This window comes from Panicum hallii, chromosome 2 (assembly GCF_002211085.1).
Source record: "Panicum hallii strain FIL2 chromosome 2, PHallii_v3.1, whole genome shotgun sequence".
NCBI classification, from domain to species: domain Eukaryota; kingdom Viridiplantae; phylum Streptophyta; class Magnoliopsida; order Poales; family Poaceae; genus Panicum; species Panicum hallii.
Window position 1 is genome coordinate 56,162,550 of NC_038043.1, and position 17,415 is coordinate 56,179,964.

A 17,415-nucleotide genomic window follows, 5' to 3' on the forward strand; every position below is an offset into this window, starting at 1 on the left:
GGGAGGCGTGAGTTTTCGTGAGCGAATCCCCGTTATGACAGGGAGGACCCACGCGTCATAGATGAAGGTGCCGCTTGCCAAGAGTGGCTTGATTTGAATACACGGCTAGCTAGTACTCAACGGTCAATACACGCGTCCTGAAAAAAAAAATCTTTGAAAAGAATCGCGTCCTGACAGGTGGGGCTACCCATGTTCATGACCCAACAGTAAAGGGATTGAAGTCACCTAAACTTCACACAAATGTCAACACGCGATACATATTTTTCTTTCCGACCAAAATGAGAGCGGGCTACGAATTTACAGTCCTGGAACAGCATCACACCCGAACTACATTTTTTCGATCTGAAAGTGGAGACACTCTTTCAGTCCTCACTCCCTACCAAGGCCAGCAACATGTCCCTGTAGCCGAAGGAGGTGTCGCCGGCGACGTCGAGGGTCACGGCGCTCTTGTACCTCGCCCTGTACTCCTCCTTGATCTGCTTCATGTCGATCTCCGCCCGCGATACGATCACCCTGGTGAGCATGTCCTCGTACGTCCCCAGCCCCAAGATGGAGTACCTGATCACCTGAAAAACACAAGAGAGCGCACCAGACGGTGTCAGTGTCAATGCCAGATGTTTCGGAGGTTCATCATCTGCTCCAGTCCCAGCTTCTTCGATGACCTACCTGTGCGAAGTGCTTCTCAGGTGAGGTCAAGCACCAGATAGCGCTCTTCAGCGTCCTGCCGAACTGGCTGCTGCATTGCCTGTTGATATCCTGAATGGACGAACGCGAATGAACAGCTGAAGATTTTCATTACTTGCATCCAAATTCAGTAATCTCATCGTACCTCGCAGATGTCTGTTCGTTGATCCTCCTTGTACTGCTGAAACGTCGCTCTGAGCTGAGACTTGCTACGGGTGCTGATGATCCGGACGACTTCGTCTCTGTGCAGTTGCTTCTCTCTGATGGCTTCTGACAGCTGAGCCGCCTCCAGCTTGGCGACGTCCATGTCGACATGCTCTCCGGCGTACCGGTAGGAGCTCACGAGGCTCACAATCATCTGCAGAAGAGAACAACGATGCTCGAAGCCTAGTCCTTCTCAGAATTTCTGGTGAAAGCACAATACCTCCGAGGAACTTACCTTCTTCAGAGGTTCTTGGAGCGCAGGGGAAGACGCGACATCTTCTTCGATGGAGCAACTGAATAGTTTGCGGTAGATGTTCCTGACGGCCATCAGATGGTCTGGGGTGGACGCGCACGACACTTCGATCAGCACCAGGATGTAGTTTTCATCCTTCTTCTTCACTGCCTCGTGCACTAGATTCGCGTCTCTTTCAGCCGGATCCATCGTCCACAAGATCAGGGCTTTCTGGACCGAGAAAACAAAAACAAGATTGACACAAAAAAATAAAACGTATTAGAGTTCTGCATCAACCTGAAAATTCAACTTCTTTGCAGGAAACTGCGCGCAAGTGCTGTCATGGCGAGTGAACGGAGGGAGCACCCAGAAATCGACGGAGAGGAGGTGGTGGCGGGAGAGCTTGTAGCGGAAGCAGTTGAGCAGGGGCTCCCGGTAGAGGAAGGCGTAGGCGCGCCGTATCGCCGCCCGCTGCGCCGCCGTCCGCCGGCACAGGATCCCGATCAAAGAAGCCTTGTCCGCTCGCCATCCTGTCCAATGGAAGAGAGGTCGCCGCGTCAGCGTTGCAATGCAGCAACGGAAGGAAACTGACAGGAAGAAAGCAACGGAAAATAAAAATCGAGGCGGTGCTCATGGCTTGGCTGCGAGATGCTATATGTCCATTGCCTTGGAGCGCCTTCCTCAAGCTCTCGGCGTCCTCGGAGGCCGTCGGCGGCGGGCTCGGCACGGCGACGGTGGACATGGCTTCCGATCCTTGAACGGCAGTGGCGGTGAAAAGGTACGCGGCGATCAAGGGGGATCGGATTTATAGTCGCAACATTGATCAAGAGAAAATGGGAATAAAACTGAAGTACAGATCATAAAGATGAACTGCAACTCAGTATAACTTTATTCGCTTAGAATTAATATATCTTCAAACAACTCATGGCACGATGATCCATCGACGCATGTGCATGCTACGTACACGATTAAAATATCGTGGAACGTGCTTCCTTACACATTAAGTTTTCTCACGTCTAAACTTGTTTTTTGGGGCTGATTACCACAGGCGAACGAAATCTTGTGTTATTATTTGCTAAGCTTTCGAAAAAGTCTCATAAAGATATACTCGTAGTCTTAGCAGCATGGCCACAAACTATAAATAATAGAGGCTGCAAGCCTGTTGTTGGTAATACGTTTATTAAAGGGATTAACAAAATAAATGGAGCTCAACGCCTTGAACGGTTTAAAGCAACGTGGTGGTATCTCCATTTCCGTTTCAACATTCTTTTTTTTTCTCTGAACTCTGAATCATTCGCCAGCCCTACGACAAACGAAAAGGAAAAGAAAAAGAAAAAAAAGCAAGTACTCGACTACTCGTCATAGGCCTTTTTCAGTAAGATTTTTGGCGTGGGCTTGCTCGCCTATTTTTGGCCGGGGTAATGTATGTGGGCTCAAAATGTTCTTGGGCCAAGCCGACGCAAAGCTAGTATGGCCCGAGAAAAAGGGCGACGTGCCGACGTGGCTTGCCGTGAGCGACAGGGCCCCGAAGTTGCTCCCTATGACAGATGGGGCCCACTGATAGGGGAAAATCGGGGTCGTATGATGCGTGTGAGATATCCCGTGCTCACGACGTCGGCGCCGCAAAGCCGCAGCCTGGCGGAGGGGAGGGGAGAAGGGAATTAGTAGAAGGTAGCAATGGGGAAGCGCCGGCGCGCAGCGGTGCCGGCGGTGGAGGAGCTGATTTCTCCGGTGAACAGCCTGGACGACGGCTGCCTCATGCACATCTTCAGCTTCCTCAGCCCGATTCCAGGTTCGATTCGCTCTTCTAATTTTACGCTTCCCCCGCCTTCCTAGGAGAAATAACTGAGTGGCTAATCTGTGACTGCTGAGAAGTCACTTTATTGTCCCAATTCGTTGTGGGATTGCCGAATCGGGCGGATGCCGGTTATGAATGGGAACTTGATTTTGACCTACTTTGTTTTGCGTGGAAACAAAGATTGGATTTTGGGAAGACCTGTTGAACTGGATAGTAGTTTGGTGCGTCAGGATGAAAAATCTCTATAGATGCTTGTGCTGTTAACTTGAACCGATGTAGTCTTATGCCCAGTTGGGTGCAGCTATGCAAACAACAATGTGGTTTTGGGTAATGTATGATACACGTTCCCATGGTTTATCGTGTAGTGGTTCATAAAAAAGGATCTCCCTTGCTGTGCAAATTTGCATTTTTTTGAGAACCGTTGATTTGGTTATGCTGTGCCATATATCTAAAGATCGAGGGGATTGTGGTCTTTGTTCCTCTTGCCACATGCTGTCTTACTGCCATGTTCTGGTTACGTGTAGCTTTTGTCAGATGATAAGGAATTTAGCTTTCTCTCAGGCGATCTCCTTGAAAATGGAGTTTTAGATAGTTACTAACTTAGGGCCTGTTTGGAGGAGCTAAAGTTGAGTGCTAAACTTTAGCACATATTAGCAATCATGCACATGCTAAAGTTTTTGAGTCTTGGCTAAAGTTTAGCTCATCCTATTAGCACTCCCGTTTGGATGAGCTAGTGCTAAAGTTTAGCACTTTCATCCATTAGCACTTGGATCCAAACGGGGCCTTATCATAGCACTAGGTGAACCATTAGTGTGGAATTTTTCTGGGTTCACAACTCGAATGATTTCAACTGTGTTAAAAGTCATGGAAAGTTGGTATGTTTGAACTTTGAATCTCTACCTTTTAGCTGTGGTGATCCTTGTGATATATTTTTATGTCACTGCTGATGTAATTTAAGTTGAACTTCTTTTAGCAATTTCGTTGTTGAACCTGCAGATAGGTATAACACCGCCCTCGTTTGCCACAGATGGCGCTTCCTTGCATGCCATCCTCGGCTATGGTTGCGTGTTGAGAGGCCAATCAGAGATGTGATGGAGCCTGGAGTTTATCCGAATCTTGAGGCCGCCGTTTCTGCTGCTAGGTCTGTTCCTCTCTCTCTCTCTCTCTCTGAGTTTTCATTTGAATAGAGGATCTTATGTCTGATCTCCATGTACCTTGATGAAGGCCTGGTGACACCATTCTTATTGCGGCTGGTGGTACTCATGTTGCATGTAACATCCAAATAAAGAAGCCTATTTGCATCGTAAGTCTTGCCTTCCATGTTCCTGACTCCTGAGCCCTGAAGATCTCAACAGAGATTTGATCTGATGAATGCTTTCTGCACTATGCACCAACTTCTTTTTTTGTGGGTGCTGTGAACCCATTTTGCTTCCATCAGATTGGCGGGGGTGAACTTCCCGATGACACTGTATTAACCTGTTCACGTGGCTCCGACAAGTAAGCCATTTCTTCTGTGGCTAATTTTCTTGTCTATTGATGCTGCTTCCTAATCATTTCATAGTGGCACTATGGTGGTCATCTTTTAGAAGATTTACTACTGTCATGTTTCTTAACTTACTGTAAATTGTTTGTGAGTTTCACCTTTTAGTACAGCTTAAAAAGGCAATGACTATGAGGCTTCCTGTAGATTTACATCAGCAGCATGGTTACTAGGTTTGCTTATACTAAGGGACACAATTATCAGTATAATATAACCGAATCTATACATTCATGATTTATGTGGTGCTGCAGTGGTGGAAAGTAAAATGTACCATGATTTGTTGTTCTATGCTTGCCATAAGGATCCTAGTTCAGCTATATTTGAACCTTAGTAGTTTTTTGTCTGCCTTAGTTGAGAGTGCAGTTCGTGGATATTGTCTTTTTCCATCGAATTGAGGTGGTAGTGTAAGTTTTGTCTACTTCAGAAACTGGTGAACTTGTGAGCTGTCAGATGGTTCTTGTTATGTTGCAATTCTTATTTTAAATATCTCGGTCTTACCTAAGCTTTCTTTGATTGGCCTATCGAACAGTGCATTGGAGTTCCTATCAACATGCAAGATTGCAAATTTGACTATAAGAGCAGAGCTTGGATGCTGCTTGCTGCATCGAAGCGGTAGATTGACTATTCAGGAGTGTTTGCTGCAGTGTGAGCAAAACCCTTTGGACTATCTGTCCTTTCCAATAATCAGCACAGCAATAGAGTATAATTCATTTCCATCCCTCAAGGAGCAAGGGCATGGTGTAACCGTTGTTCGCACCCGGATTGAAGGGGGTGCGAAGGCTGTCAGGACGAACGGAACGCTCGCACTGCAGCGTGTGCGGGCCATCTATTCCCGCAGTTCTGTTTTCTTCTGGTTCGAAGTAGGAGAAAAGTAAATAATGCTGTACACTAACAATAAGCTGTTGCATTCCTGTATGTGTCATCCTAGTCTGGTAAACTCACCCTTGTATTCCTGTTTGCTGTAACTTATGATAACTGCTTTGATGTTCGTCTCCACAAGAAACATGTTGCTGTTTGGAAGTTTGGTGGAGTGTACAAATTCACAGTTGTCATTGATAAAAATTTTCCCTAGTTTTCGGATCGGCTGCACAGGTTATTGATTGGATGGTTGTAATGTTTATGTCTTGCGCGTTGGATGGCGTTATTTGAAGGAAGGACGCCAATGGGGACCAATCTGTTTACCGTGCAAATTCTACTTCATGTAGCTGTTGTTAACTTGTCCTATTGCGTTGCTGATTGTCCAAGTGAGAAACCAGCTACGTACTGGTGTACTAAGATTTACAGTGAAGTTCTGTAGATCCCGTTGTAAATAAGTACATGTGATATGAAGGTGTTGGGTGATTCATTGTTGATCCTTGGGACAATGCTTGACAGAACACCATTTCAAAAAAAAAGGGACTGACAGAACACATTTCATTACCCCTGCCTGAAACAGTTGCAATTGAAGTCCATGTTGATTAGTTACTGCTGGTCATAAATGCATAATTACTTAGGCTGTACACAGGCCTCTGTCCTGTTCTTGGTCCGATAGGTGGAAGAGGTGGCCCAAAGCTGGTAAATGTGTGCTGTAAATTGTCCTTTGTTACCGCTTGCTGAAACGAGGTAAAGCAGGGCTAATTAGCAGAGTAAAAAGAAGAGTGAGGTGAAAGGAGGGTGGATCCGTTCTAGTTAGTCGTGTCGTTCAATATAGAAACATGCAGGGTTATTGACAGTATCAATTCAAATCAAGTTGCAACGGTTGTCTCAGGCCACTGGACCATTGGAAAATTTTATTGTACATGTTCACGTGTAATCTCTGAGAAAAACAATCCGTTCCTGTTGTTTGTTCTTTCTTGGAACGGCATGCTTGATTGGGTAATTCGAATTTGTTCTTTGCTTTTTCAGTCTCTGAATGTCCACTATGCTAACTTGTCTTCGGAATTTGTTCTTTGCTTTTCAGTCTCTGAAAGCTGACTTGTCTTCGGAATTGCCAAAGCTGAACTGCCACTTTCAGTACCGTCACTGCAAAAGATGTAAAGCTCTGAGCTTTCAGTTCTTCTATTATATTCCTCAGTAAATATAGTTTTTTCTATTATATCCTTGAAAATTTACTATCACAAGTGTCTTCAAGGCAATTTAAAAATCTAGAAAATGAAATAAATGATTTTACTCTTTTTTTAGAAACACTGCATCAAGCAGGTCCACATTTTCCCTGTTCCCCACATACTGTATTTATGAATAGTAGCACCCAAAATTTAAAAATAAAGCCCTGCTTCCAAACCCCGAGGAGGTAAAAGAAGAAGACACCCGTAACTTTCTCTCTCTGAATTCGGGGGAAGAGAGAGGGGCAGTGCTCTTTAATTCGAACGCCGTTGCCTCCTCTCTCGAGCCCTTCTCCTTCCAGACAGCCATAGTGGCATCACGCCAAAGCCCAGCCGCCGCCAGGAGATCGAATCCTCTGCTCTGGGATCCTGCTCCGATCGCAGCTACCCTCTGAGGTGATGCATTGTTCTCACTTGTTTCTTTTTCTTGCTTTTAGTGGAGTTTCGGAGGGAAGGTTGGGGTTTTAAATCTTGGGACTTTGCAATGCTCCTGCGGTTCTTGTTCAATTTGTTCAATGTTAGCGTGAGATCAGGGTGCGGGCGCCTGGAGCGTGCGCCGTGGATGTGGTTTAGGGTCCTAGCTCATCTGTTTGGGGGAATTTTGCGGCTCTGGGACTGACCGGTGTATTTCCTAGTTATGTCGAGATGCGGGGTTTCTTGGTTAAAATTGATTCCCCGCATTGGTGTTTCAGTGTTTGCATAGATTAGCCTAAACGTTAAATGCAGCGTAAACTATTGTTGAATACCCGTCAGGCCGTCTTATTGTCTTGGTTGGGTCTCTTGGCGGCCGCATCTGACAAGCTCTGTTATTTGTATTCTTTTCTTAGTTTTAGCACTATGACTCATGCATGTGAGACTTTTTCTTGTTTCTAAAAGACTACATTGGAGTTGATCCTTTTTTTTTGTTTCTTTGGTAGGCACATAAACTCATCTTTCAGTTGTGCAATTATAGTAGATCATCATTTTCATGTGCCTACAGTTTCATGGGACCTTTTAGGCTCATGCCAGTTTGCTTCGGGTTTCCTTCCCTAAATAACGAAGACTTTAAGTTCTAGTCATGATGTGTTTGTTTTCTACTGAGTTATGATGCCAATATCTGGCAACATGTTGCCATAATTTGGCTGGTCCACTATTTCTGTATGTCCACTGCCAAAATTCAAGGGGTGTGTCAATGGGCAATTATTAGAGATCTGCGCGTTCCTAGCAATTCTTTAGATGAGGACTCGAGGAGGAAATAAGCTTTATGCGCGAACTGCCCTTCTTTTTTGGGGTGTTGATTGCAACTGTAAGAAGTTGCCGGTCTTCTGCTTTTGGAGCAATACAAGGTGTAGCGGAGGTTGGTGGAAGTGGCAGTGTGGCACCCTTTTCCCTTTCATTCTGTACCACTCCATAATTTGCCTCTACCACCAACTTTCCACCCGTTACATCTTCGTGCTCCTTAGAACTGTGGTCTTCTTGTTCCTTCAGTGAGTGAATTGGGCCTAGATTAACTAAAAGCAAAGCTTTACTGTCCTTTGCTATATATGGGAGTTTCTGCGTTGGTACAGTTTTCAAACTGAGTTCATGGCTTGATAATTAGTGTAGTTGTCTCTTTGATTTCTCCTGTGAGCAAGATGTAGGTTTAGCTAGTACCTACACTGAGAAATTGATTCAAATATGTATTCAAACTGCAACAAATAATTCCTGTGTGCAGTAGTAATAGATATCTGACCATGTTTGGAGCATATGAGTTCTTCCCGGTTAAACTGTTTCTTTTGAAATTCATGCCTTTTGATTACCGTTTTGTTGGGTCAAAAATTCAAAGCTTCATTTAAGGTCCAAGCCAAAGTGCTCATGATTTCCATTTTGTTAATGTAGTCTCTTATAAAACCTTTATGTGTGGTCAACTATATTATGATTCCTTAGGGCTTGGCTTTTACAGTTCTCTTGAAGTGATGTCCAATTATACCATGATTCCCTTGGGGTCTACCAAATGTAGTATTGTGCGCACAGCAGAAAGGTTATGTGTTTCGATTAGGCAATTATTAATTGCTTATTATGTTAAAATAATTCTGTGGATGAAAATTGTTCTTCTAATTTTTAAATATCTTTTTTGTTGACTTGTATGCTTAAAATCTTTCTCCTGCTCACTTTTCCCTCCAAATAGGATTCTGCACCTGTAGGCGTCCCCATGGCATCAATTACTTATATTGATGATAGCCATGCTGAGGTTATTGATCCTCCAAAGAATGAGGAGATGTTGGATGTCACTGAGCTTGTTGGTGAACATATCCAGCATTCACCAAAACCAAATGTAACAAGTTATGGTAATGTGCGTGAGCTACTGGAATGCCCTGTGTGTTTGAGTGCCATGTATCCTCCAATTCATCAGGTACAGTTTCTCACTGAACTTCAATTACATTTTATTAGCATTTACTTGTGATATTCTGTCTTTGATCTATGCTTCCAACATACCATACCCCATGTATGTCAGTACATATAAATATTGGGAATTTGCAGCTTAGGCAGAGTTGAGATTTTGCAAATATGCTCTCCTTTTGAATTACCTTTTATGAAGCAACTGCAAACATTAGCCAGTTAGTCACTGTTTGAAATCAAGTGTAGACATTGCAATCGTCTGTTTTCATTTTCCACATTGTCTCTGATATCATGTAGATTGTTTCTTTTCAAATGTCTTTTCTTGGAGGAACTCGGACATTTTATAGGGTCCATTATATTATAGAGTCTAATTGCATATAGTCCTAATAGGAAGTTGGACTTGTATGCTTATTCGTTAAAAATTCAAATGTGTTTGTGCAGTGCTCCAACGGACATACTCTGTGTTCTGGATGCAAGCCAAGGGTTCATAATCGTTGCCCAACATGCAGGCATGAACTGGGTAACATAAGATGTCTTGCTCTGGAGAAGGTGGCTGCATCGCTAGAGCTTCCATGCAAGTACCAGAACTTTGGTTGCTTGGGCATATACCCTTATTATTGCAAGCTGAAACATGAATCACAATGCCAATACAGACCCTATACTTGTCCGTATGCTGGATCTGAATGCACAGTTGCTGGTGACATTCCATATCTAGTAAATCACTTGAAAGATGACCACAAGGTTGACATGCACAATGGAAGCACTTTCAATCATCGTTATGTCAAATCAAATCCTCATGAAGTTGAGAATGCCACCTGGATGCTCACGGTAATTCTCATCAAACTCTGTACTTTACAATCCTGGCACATAATTTGTGTTTTTGCAATCTTTTACATGTACTGATTGATCTGGATCTTTCTCGGTATAAGTTCATGTCGCTGGGATGCCGTTACTCATAACATGAGATTCTGATTGACCTGGATCTCTTGGATAATCTTGCATATATGTAGATTCCTATCAGTCTGGTTCTTAGCATTAAATTCTGATTCTTTTTCTTTATTGTTCACCAAGCACACATTTATCAGTACCCACTAGTCACGGTACTCAAGTGCATGCTTTCAATCAAATACTCATGATACTAACTACTGATGGAAAGTGAATGCTTGACATCATGAGCTTATCGCTTGTTTGGGTAGTAGTAGTAGAATATGATTGTACTACCTTTCAAAGCCTGTCTCATATTGTGGTTTTCTTTTCCATGGTAACCCAGTATGCGGTAGCTAATCACAGAATCATCCTCCAGGTTTTCAGCTGCTTCGGCCAGTATTTCTGTCTGCATTTCGAGGCATTCCAGCTGGGCATGGCGCCTGTCTACATTGCCTTCCTCCGCTTCATGGGCGACGACGCTGAAGCTAAGAACTACAGCTACAGCCTGGAGGTTGGAGGCAGTGGTCGTAAGATGACATGGCAAGGTGTCCCTCGAAGCATCAGAGACAGCCACAGGAAGGTACGGGACAGCTATGACGGGCTCATCATCCAGCGGAACATGGCCTTGTTCTTCTCTGGTGGCGACAGGAAGGAGCTGAAGCTGCGGGTCACTGGGAGGATCTGGAAGGAGCAGTGAACTGCAACAGCTAAATGCGTCGAGTTGCTCTCCTTGATGCCCATGAAGCATGGATCAATGATGAATCAGACTGATGCGTAAGCGAATCGTCGCTGTCAGAACTTAGGAGTTGGTAATCTTGTAGACTGTATTAGTAGCTGATGTAGAACGAAAGGCAAGTCTCTCTTTGCTTTGAAGCTCTCTTAGAGTCTAGAGTTGACCATGGCTGCGCGATGGGGGAATCTGATGGCGACTCGTGAAATGTAAATGATCTAGCTCGGTTTTTCTCTGTATGAGACTCGTTCTATGTCAGACCACCATTGTTTCTGGATTCCGCGGATGAACTAGAACTAAAGACTCCACAGCAGCCAAGTTTTTCATGCTGATGAGATCTGAGAGTAATCACCGAAGCTACTGGCTTCCGTACTAAAAGAACATGGCTTCCCGCTTCCTATCCTACCTTTGTGTTTCTCAAGTGCATTTGCATGCAGCTACAACTGAAGGATCTGATTGCAGGATTGATTGAGAGATTGTCGACGTGCACGCTGTCTGAGATTCAGACGCTGGGCAACCTGGAATGCGGATTCAGAAGCAAAGAAAGAATGAGGATCAGAAGTTACAGGAGGAGAGCGCCCCCGGAACCGGGAGCAGTAAGTAGGTCAACATGGCAACAGGTGCATGCCAAACTTGTCTACATGTGCAGGAGGCCTCGTGAACAGACATGAACTTTTTCGTGGAACCGTGACCGTGTGCGTGCTATGCCGATGCAGACCCGGATTCCAGCAGAGTCCCTGCGCCCTCGCGTTGCTGTCCCTGGAAACTGGAAACGGAGGCACGAGGCAGTCCAGTCCGGTCGCGGTCGCCGTGCTCGCCTGCATCAGGGGACGCAGGGGGTACGCGACTGCCCAACCGTGGCTCCCGGCGAGCTAATAAAAAGCCCGTGGCGACGGGCGACGGCGGCAATCTCGCGCTTCGTGACCCCCCCCCCCCCCCCCCGCCCCCCCGGGCTGCTGGGCAACGTGGCACGCGCGCTCCCGGTCTCGGCTCGAGCTACCTGGGGCGACGGGAAGGACGTGCATCTGCCGACCTGCACCTGCACGGCACGACTCCGCTACCGCTACGGGCTGATCCGGGCACGCGCACCAGCATATCTTGTGATCCTCGCCACGGGCAGGGGAATCCGCGTGAACCCGGGGACGAGGTCGCACCAGTGGGTGGAGCATTCAGATCCGCTGTGCCGCTACCGTGGACGATTCACTTGAAATGGAACAGGAGAGGGAGGTGCAGCCAGCTTGAGATTTGTATTCTCTGACAAGGGATAACACGTGTGGTTTTTTTTTTTGAACGAACGAGCACAGACTATGCGCAGCATTTCTATTAATAAGGAAGGAGTACACATGAGTGGTTATATTATGGTTTCTTTAGCAGGAAACTTTATATATAAACAAACATAGAAGCAGCTACTACAAACAGCTGTAGAAGATCAAAATACAGGTCCAGATCAGGATAGCCCTTTGGATTATCGACAAATTCCTGACGCGTATCATATGTTGTTCAGATTCCATGAGACTGACATTGCTGTATAAAGCTGTTTTTGTCAAGTTTATTTGTTGAGGAATTTATCTGACAGAGTAGCACCCTCATTCAAATGAAAAGAACAAAAGGAATTCTTGTGCCTGCAAGCTGATTTTAAGTTGCATCACACAAGGTTGTGCCTTACCAACTCCATAGGCTGTCAACGTTTCAGTTCTGAATTTCTCTGTCAATGGACATGAGTCAATCAAAAAGCGCTTCTGAATGAACTGAATAAAGAATCCTAATGATTTCATGCCAGAGCTGCTGTCGCAAAGTTACATTCATTCAAGATTAGTGCCCTACCATAAAGAACCGAAAAGCTAGCCCTAAGACAGAAAAAGAGTTGAAGGACAACATGATAACAGTTAAGGATCTTTATGTTAGTTATTGCAGAAGAAAGAAAAAAGAGACTTAAGTTAGTACAGCTGGATCAATTCCTGTCTAAAAATATACTAGTAGTTGGATCATCTCCAAATGACAGTTGTTTCGAGTTGCACACATGTAGTTCTCTGCTATGTACAACTTCAATCTCCAACTAGTTTAGCAGGAAAGACGAGAGCAAAACCGCAAGAACTAGACAAGACACGAAGCAATTGAGCACCCCCAAACCTTAGTATTTACATTAATTGCACTAACAGCAGTGTCAATCTTTCATAAGTACATCAGATACATATACATAGAAGCCCGGTTCTTATTCTCGAATCACCATCACCATATGGCAATTTTGCAGCAAGGAGTCAAGAACAACATGTTCTCATTCTCCAATCTCCATGAGAAGCAAATCCGATCTTCAAAATGATCGGATACACACAAATCCCACGCCAGGAAACCGAAAGGCTCTTTCTTTTTTGTTGATTCTACAACCTCTAATCCTTCAATTAGCAGCATGATTGGAATGGAAAAGATCGTGTCTCTGTTGGCGATCAAGAACAGCAGTTAGCGCAGCGTACCAATCCGTTCTCGTTGCACTCGCCGCATCGGACGACGCAGTCCTCCTCCTCGACGAAGACCTTGCGGCTGCCGCCGCAGCCGGTGCAGGGGACGAAGCGGACACCGCCGCAGGCGTCGCAGACGAAGGCCGGGTCCTGGCCCGCGGCGCCCTCGAGGAGCCGCCGGAGCTGCCCGGTCTCGTGCAGGTGCCGCACCTCGTCCGCGCCGCCGACGAGGCGGCCGCCGATGAGCAGCTGCGGGAGCGAGAAGGCGCGGCAGCGCACGGCGAGCAGCGCCTGGAGCTCCCTGCGGAAGGCGGCGTCCATGGACACGTCCCGCTCGTCGACGGCGACGCGGAACCCCCGCAGGATGGCGCGCACCGCGGAGCAGTCCGTGAACGTGCGCCGCACGCCCCGCAGCGACGTCGTGTAGAGCACCACCGCCTGCGGCCGCTGCGCGCGCGGCTCGTCCGCGAGCTGGTGCCGCCGCCACCTGGCCGTCGACGCCGCCGCCGGCCGGTGCCCCTGGTGGTGGTGGTACGTCAGCGACCGCGCCAGCTGGAACGGCTTCTTGCCGCAGCTCCCGCCGCCGACGACTCCGACCGCGACGCCGCTGCAGTCTTCCATCTCACGCGACGCCGGCGCAGCACCAGCCGCCCGCGCCGCCGAAGGAGAAGGTGAGGTCAGGTTCTTGGCTACGGCGGTTACCGAGAGGCGAGGAAAGAGGGGGGAAGCGAGTTGTGGAAGCAAGCGAAGCGAGAAATGGAATTCGCCGTGGGGAAGGTGGGGTATCGGAGGCGTATTTATATTTTCTTGTGGTGGTGTGAATTTTGACGGCCGTTCTTGTTAGTTTTTTCCTGGTGTTGGTTTGGTGATTAGCAAGGTAATTAGGCGGTGATTAATGGTTAGCACTGGAACTAGTGATTAATCATTAACTAATTAGGAGTTAGAGATAGTTTAGGGTTGTGATGGCAATAACTAATAACCTTCTTCTGTTTGTGTTGCTTAATTCTGAAGAAAATGGTTTCTTTTTTCGGTGGTTTGTTAATCTCAGTGGGCTTTGTGTGTTGGAGTTGGACCCGTTATAAGGCAGGCAGCTGGGTGAAGTGGGCGGGCGTGACTTGTACAAACGGGCAGAGGAAGGTTCCTGAACGTGTATGTTGCCACTCAAGCTCAGCTGAGCGTGAGGCTGTCATTTTCTTCTTCATCTTCTTTTTATTTATTTATTTAATTTTTATGTGAACCACAAATTGCTGGTATGCAAATAGAACAGACATGGCTTAGATATTATGGCTCAGCTGAGCGTGAGGCTGTCATTTTGGATGAGCATTTTTAATTAAGTACTTCAGAAAATAACTGGAACTCTAATTGGACACTGAAACATTATGACAGTTTACAGATCTACAGGCATGAGCGGAACATACCATGGTCCAGGATCATGGACCAACATGGATGCATCCGACTTCATAAGTTCTTGCTTTTTTGGGCCCAAATCATCTGGCATCCTAGCTGTTGTTGATCAATGCCACTCCATGATCGATTAATGCGTTGCGTGCTAGTACTAGCATGGATTTGATGGTGCATCGTTGGCGGTTGGAGCTTCATGTCTATCTGTGATGGAAGTGAGTAATGGACAAACGGAAATTTGAATTTAATTATTTGTGTTTGCTTAAACAAGTTGAAAAAAATAATATTCAAAGAAAAAGAAACTGTATCCAATACTTTACAGAGGAATACCCGGAGCCAAAAGGGGAAAAAGAGAGAATATCTGAAATTTCAACGTGGAAGGTGTGCTACATACAGAATTCAGAAGACAGCAAGCTGAAAGAGCTAAACACACGAGCGACGAGTCGACGACGACTGCAAACTTGCATAAAATATGCAACTGGCACCAGATACAGAAGATGTTTGTTTTATAAAAAAAAATGAACGAGACCTTTGGCCTGTCGTTTTTTATGGACTATGGTTGATTCGGTCGTTTCACGTGGTTGCACTTGTTATAGTTTTCGACGAGCAGGAAACTTTTGTTGCTCCCCGTTCACTTTATCGAATCATATCTGAACCTCCAAACTTTGTAACAGCGTCGAGGAAAATTCCTGAACTCACTTGTTTTTGTTAAGCTATCCATCACAATCAACAAAACTCGATCAACAGCTTAGAAAGTCTGAAATCTCATTTAGTACACGCATAATGCCATTTGGGATAGCCTTGACAGTGTGAGCACTTTTCAGTCATTACTACCTTGCACTTGGAGCAAAAGGTGTCCGATTTTTGGTTGGGGAAAATGAAACAATAAGGGTTTACCTTTTATTGCTCAGGGAAAGAGACCTTTTCGACCATTACCACCGTGAGCAAAAGGTGTTAGATTTGATCCATGGTACTAGCATACGTTGAAAATGTGACTGCACCTTTTAGTGTCACAAAAATAACTTCTGCAACAAAAATAACAAATTTTACGTCAACGAGTGAAAAGTTCAATGGCGAATGAAAGGGGCTAAACTCTGAAAAGTTCTTTCAAGATCCTCTACGTCTTCATCCAATTCCAGATAGAAAGCAAGAAAGGTGGGGAAAAAAACATTCTGTCCCGTAGGGAGAAGAAAAGCTTACGAAAGGAGTAAGCTAGGGGTTTGGCACAAATTGGAGTATGTCTTGTAAGCAAAGCTACAGAAACCGAAAGTACTTGTCTGAATCAAAAGAGGGCAACAGCAACGCGAAAGATGCAGGTAATGGGTCATTCGGATCAGGTGGTAGGTAATGCATGAATTGAGTTGTTTAGATGAGACACCTATATGCTTTCTTTCCACTAATCTTCAGCCTGAAGTTACCACTAGTCCACTAAGAAGGCAGTGTCCTCTATGATTGGTCTTGCAGAGTGCAGACTATGACTATTCTTCTGATGTTGTTCAGATATCAGAGGCAGAAACGCAACCTGCTGAACCTTACAAAGTACGAGTGATGTGAGATTCAGATACCATGCACAATTGCACATATATGCCACCGACAAACAATTCGACAGTATCACACCAGTTTTGTGCGTCTGCAGGCTAACCGATTCAGAGAGACAATCTGACAAGGAAATCCAATCTGCTCCAGGATGTTTTTCTTTTCAGAGAAAGATGAACTATCACTTATCAGCAGCCGGTCCCCAGAAGGAAAAAAGAAAAAAAGATGCCAATGATTGTTCGTCAAAGATGGCAATCGGACCATTCAGAGTTTCAGAACAATGAGCGGCAATAGGTTACACAATCATATATACTGATGAAGATTCCAGTGGCGCATCAATCGGTTGAGCCATGCTCTTCCATAGCTCTCAACTGCACTGTTACCAGAACCATGGACCATGGCGCGCCCATGCCTGCCAGCCTTGTTCTATTATTTGTTCGGTCTCCATCAGTTCATGAGTCTTCAACGTCGTGTTACCTCACCCTAGACATGGATCTGGAGCTTCCGATCGCCTTGTGTCTCTGAACACAACAGGCATTGCCTCTCACTGCTCGTACAATGCACATGACCATTGCCGATCCACATGGACCATACCAACCATGCACAAGCGGTTCTGTGACCTTCCTTCTCAACGCTCGCAACAAGCAGACGACGATGACAAGTCATGGGTGGGCATGGACAAGAGCTAGGAGACGAGAAGGGATAGCAGTGCCTGGATTGGGAGCAACTGAACAAGTGAACAGTTAGATACTTCAAACTTACTCGGCACTTAATCCAGCTGATTATCCAACAGGGATCTGAGGGCTGGGTGATGCGTGTGTGTGGTGGTCGGATCCGGCGGGGAGCTGTGGCGACAGCGGGCCGCGGCGCAGGCCTCCCCGTCGATGTCCTCGGGCATCTCGTCGGGCGTCCCCCGCCGAAGCCGCCGAAGACCCTGGAGCGCCCACGCGCCGAAGTACAGTGGCGGTTTTCCGTCGTCTCGTCGGGCGGCGGCCGCCGGCAACCGGAGGAGGACCGCCGGGGAGCTCAGAAGATCTGACGGCTTAGATAGGATCGCGGTCAAACTGTTTTGCAAATCAGCCCCTCATTGGGATCGCGATTATTCTCCGCGATCCAACTACTTACATATAACCCCCTTATTCGGATCGCGATTATTCTCCACGATCCTAATATTTTCAAATGCCCCCCTATGGGGTTCCCCATTTTGCAAAACAGTCCCTCCTTTCGCTTCGTTTCGTCTGCTAACCCGCTCGCTCTCCCAATGCTATGGCTGCCCCTTCCCGTCCGCCGCCGGCGATATGGACTTGCCGGAGACCCGCAGCCGGTGGTGCGCTCGGATATCCCAGTCTCGAATTTGGCTCCCCTTTTCCGTCCTCATTGTCCTCCTCCGCCTACTCATCCATACATCCTCTCCTTCCCCCATTGCTCCCGCAAGGCCGCACCCGGCGAGCTCCGGAACGCGCCGACC

General features: G+C 46.3%; 4 protein-coding genes across 5 annotated transcripts; 2 read left to right on the forward strand and 2 right to left on the reverse strand.

The window, feature by feature from the left end:
• Positions 1–173: 173 nt before the first annotated feature.
• LOC112882471 (annexin D3-like) lies at positions 174–1,910 on the reverse strand. The gene is made up of 6 exons (XM_025947540.1): positions 1,787–1,910; positions 1,487–1,650; positions 1,124–1,351; positions 830–1,042; positions 667–756; positions 174–566 (listed from the first exon to the last, which is right to left on the reverse strand). The coding sequence occupies exons 1-6, from the start codon at positions 1,860–1,862 to the stop codon at positions 363–365; spliced, it is 975 nt and encodes a 324-aa protein (XP_025803325.1). The 5' UTR covers positions 1,863–1,910; the 3' UTR covers positions 174–362.
• Positions 1,911–2,700: 790 nt separating this feature from the next.
• Positions 2,701–5,547, forward strand: LOC112879524 (F-box protein SKIP5). Its single transcript, XM_025943793.1, has 5 exons — positions 2,701–2,912; positions 3,915–4,059; positions 4,143–4,221; positions 4,357–4,415; positions 4,988–5,547. Exons 1-5 carry the CDS (start codon positions 2,798–2,800, stop codon positions 5,331–5,333), a joined length of 744 nt encoding a protein of 247 aa, XP_025799578.1. The 5' UTR covers positions 2,701–2,797; the 3' UTR covers positions 5,334–5,547.
• Positions 5,548–6,750: 1,203 nt separating this feature from the next.
• On the forward strand, positions 6,751–10,956 carry LOC112882031 (E3 ubiquitin-protein ligase DIS1-like). 2 transcript variants are annotated; one of them, XM_025946990.1, is made up of 5 exons: positions 6,761–6,935; positions 8,461–8,538; positions 8,686–8,910; positions 9,339–9,725; positions 10,201–10,956. In XM_025946990.1, the coding sequence occupies exons 3-5, from the start codon at positions 8,710–8,712 to the stop codon at positions 10,519–10,521; spliced, it is 909 nt and encodes a 302-aa protein (XP_025802775.1). In that variant the 5' UTR covers positions 6,761–6,935; positions 8,461–8,538; positions 8,686–8,709; the 3' UTR covers positions 10,522–10,956. The 2 variants fall into 2 exon arrangements, with proteins under 2 accessions (XP_025802774.1, XP_025802775.1); XM_025946989.1 differs by lacking the exon at positions 8,461–8,538 and having other exon boundaries at positions 6,751–6,935.
• A 1,627-nt stretch (positions 10,957–12,583) lies between these two features.
• Positions 12,584–13,794, reverse strand: LOC112881606 (uncharacterized protein At5g39865-like). The gene has a single exon (XM_025946385.1). It carries the CDS (start codon positions 13,629–13,631, stop codon positions 12,999–13,001), a length of 633 nt encoding a protein of 210 aa, XP_025802170.1. The 5' UTR covers positions 13,632–13,794; the 3' UTR covers positions 12,584–12,998.
• Positions 13,795–17,415: the final 3,621 nt, after the last annotated feature.

Bases quoted from the DNA above. Each gene is read 5' to 3' on its own strand.
- LOC112882471 (XM_025947540.1), bottom strand. From the start codon at position 1,862: ATGTCCACCGTCGCCGTGCCGAGCCCGCCGCCGACGGCCTCCGAGGAC. The intron at 1,352-1,486 runs GTGCTCCCTCCG...TTCTCGGTCCAG, and splicing joins TCCTCTCCGTCGATTTCTGG to AAAGCCCTGATCTTGTGGAC. The intron at 757-829 runs GTACGATGAGAT...TCGTCCATTCAG, and splicing joins AACGAACAGACATCTGCGAG to GATATCAACAGGCAATGCAG.
- LOC112882031 (XM_025946989.1), top strand. From the start codon at position 8,710: ATGGCATCAATTACTTATATTGATGATAGCCATGCTGAGGTTATTGAT. The intron at 8,911-9,338 runs GTACAGTTTCTC...GTGTTTGTGCAG, and splicing joins TGTATCCTCCAATTCATCAG to TGCTCCAACGGACATACTCT. The intron at 9,726-10,200 runs GTAATTCTCATC...ATCATCCTCCAG, and splicing joins ATGCCACCTGGATGCTCACG to GTTTTCAGCTGCTTCGGCCA.
- LOC112881606 (XM_025946385.1), bottom strand. From the start codon at position 13,631: ATGGAAGACTGCAGCGGCGTCGCGGTCGGAGTCGTCGGCGGCGGGAGC.
- LOC112879524 (XM_025943793.1), top strand. From the start codon at position 2,798: ATGGGGAAGCGCCGGCGCGCAGCGGTGCCGGCGGTGGAGGAGCTGATT. The intron at 2,913-3,914 runs GTTCGATTCGCT...TTGAACCTGCAG, and splicing joins CTTCCTCAGCCCGATTCCAG to ATAGGTATAACACCGCCCTC. The intron at 4,222-4,356 runs GTAAGTCTTGCC...TGCTTCCATCAG, and splicing joins TAAAGAAGCCTATTTGCATC to ATTGGCGGGGGTGAACTTCC.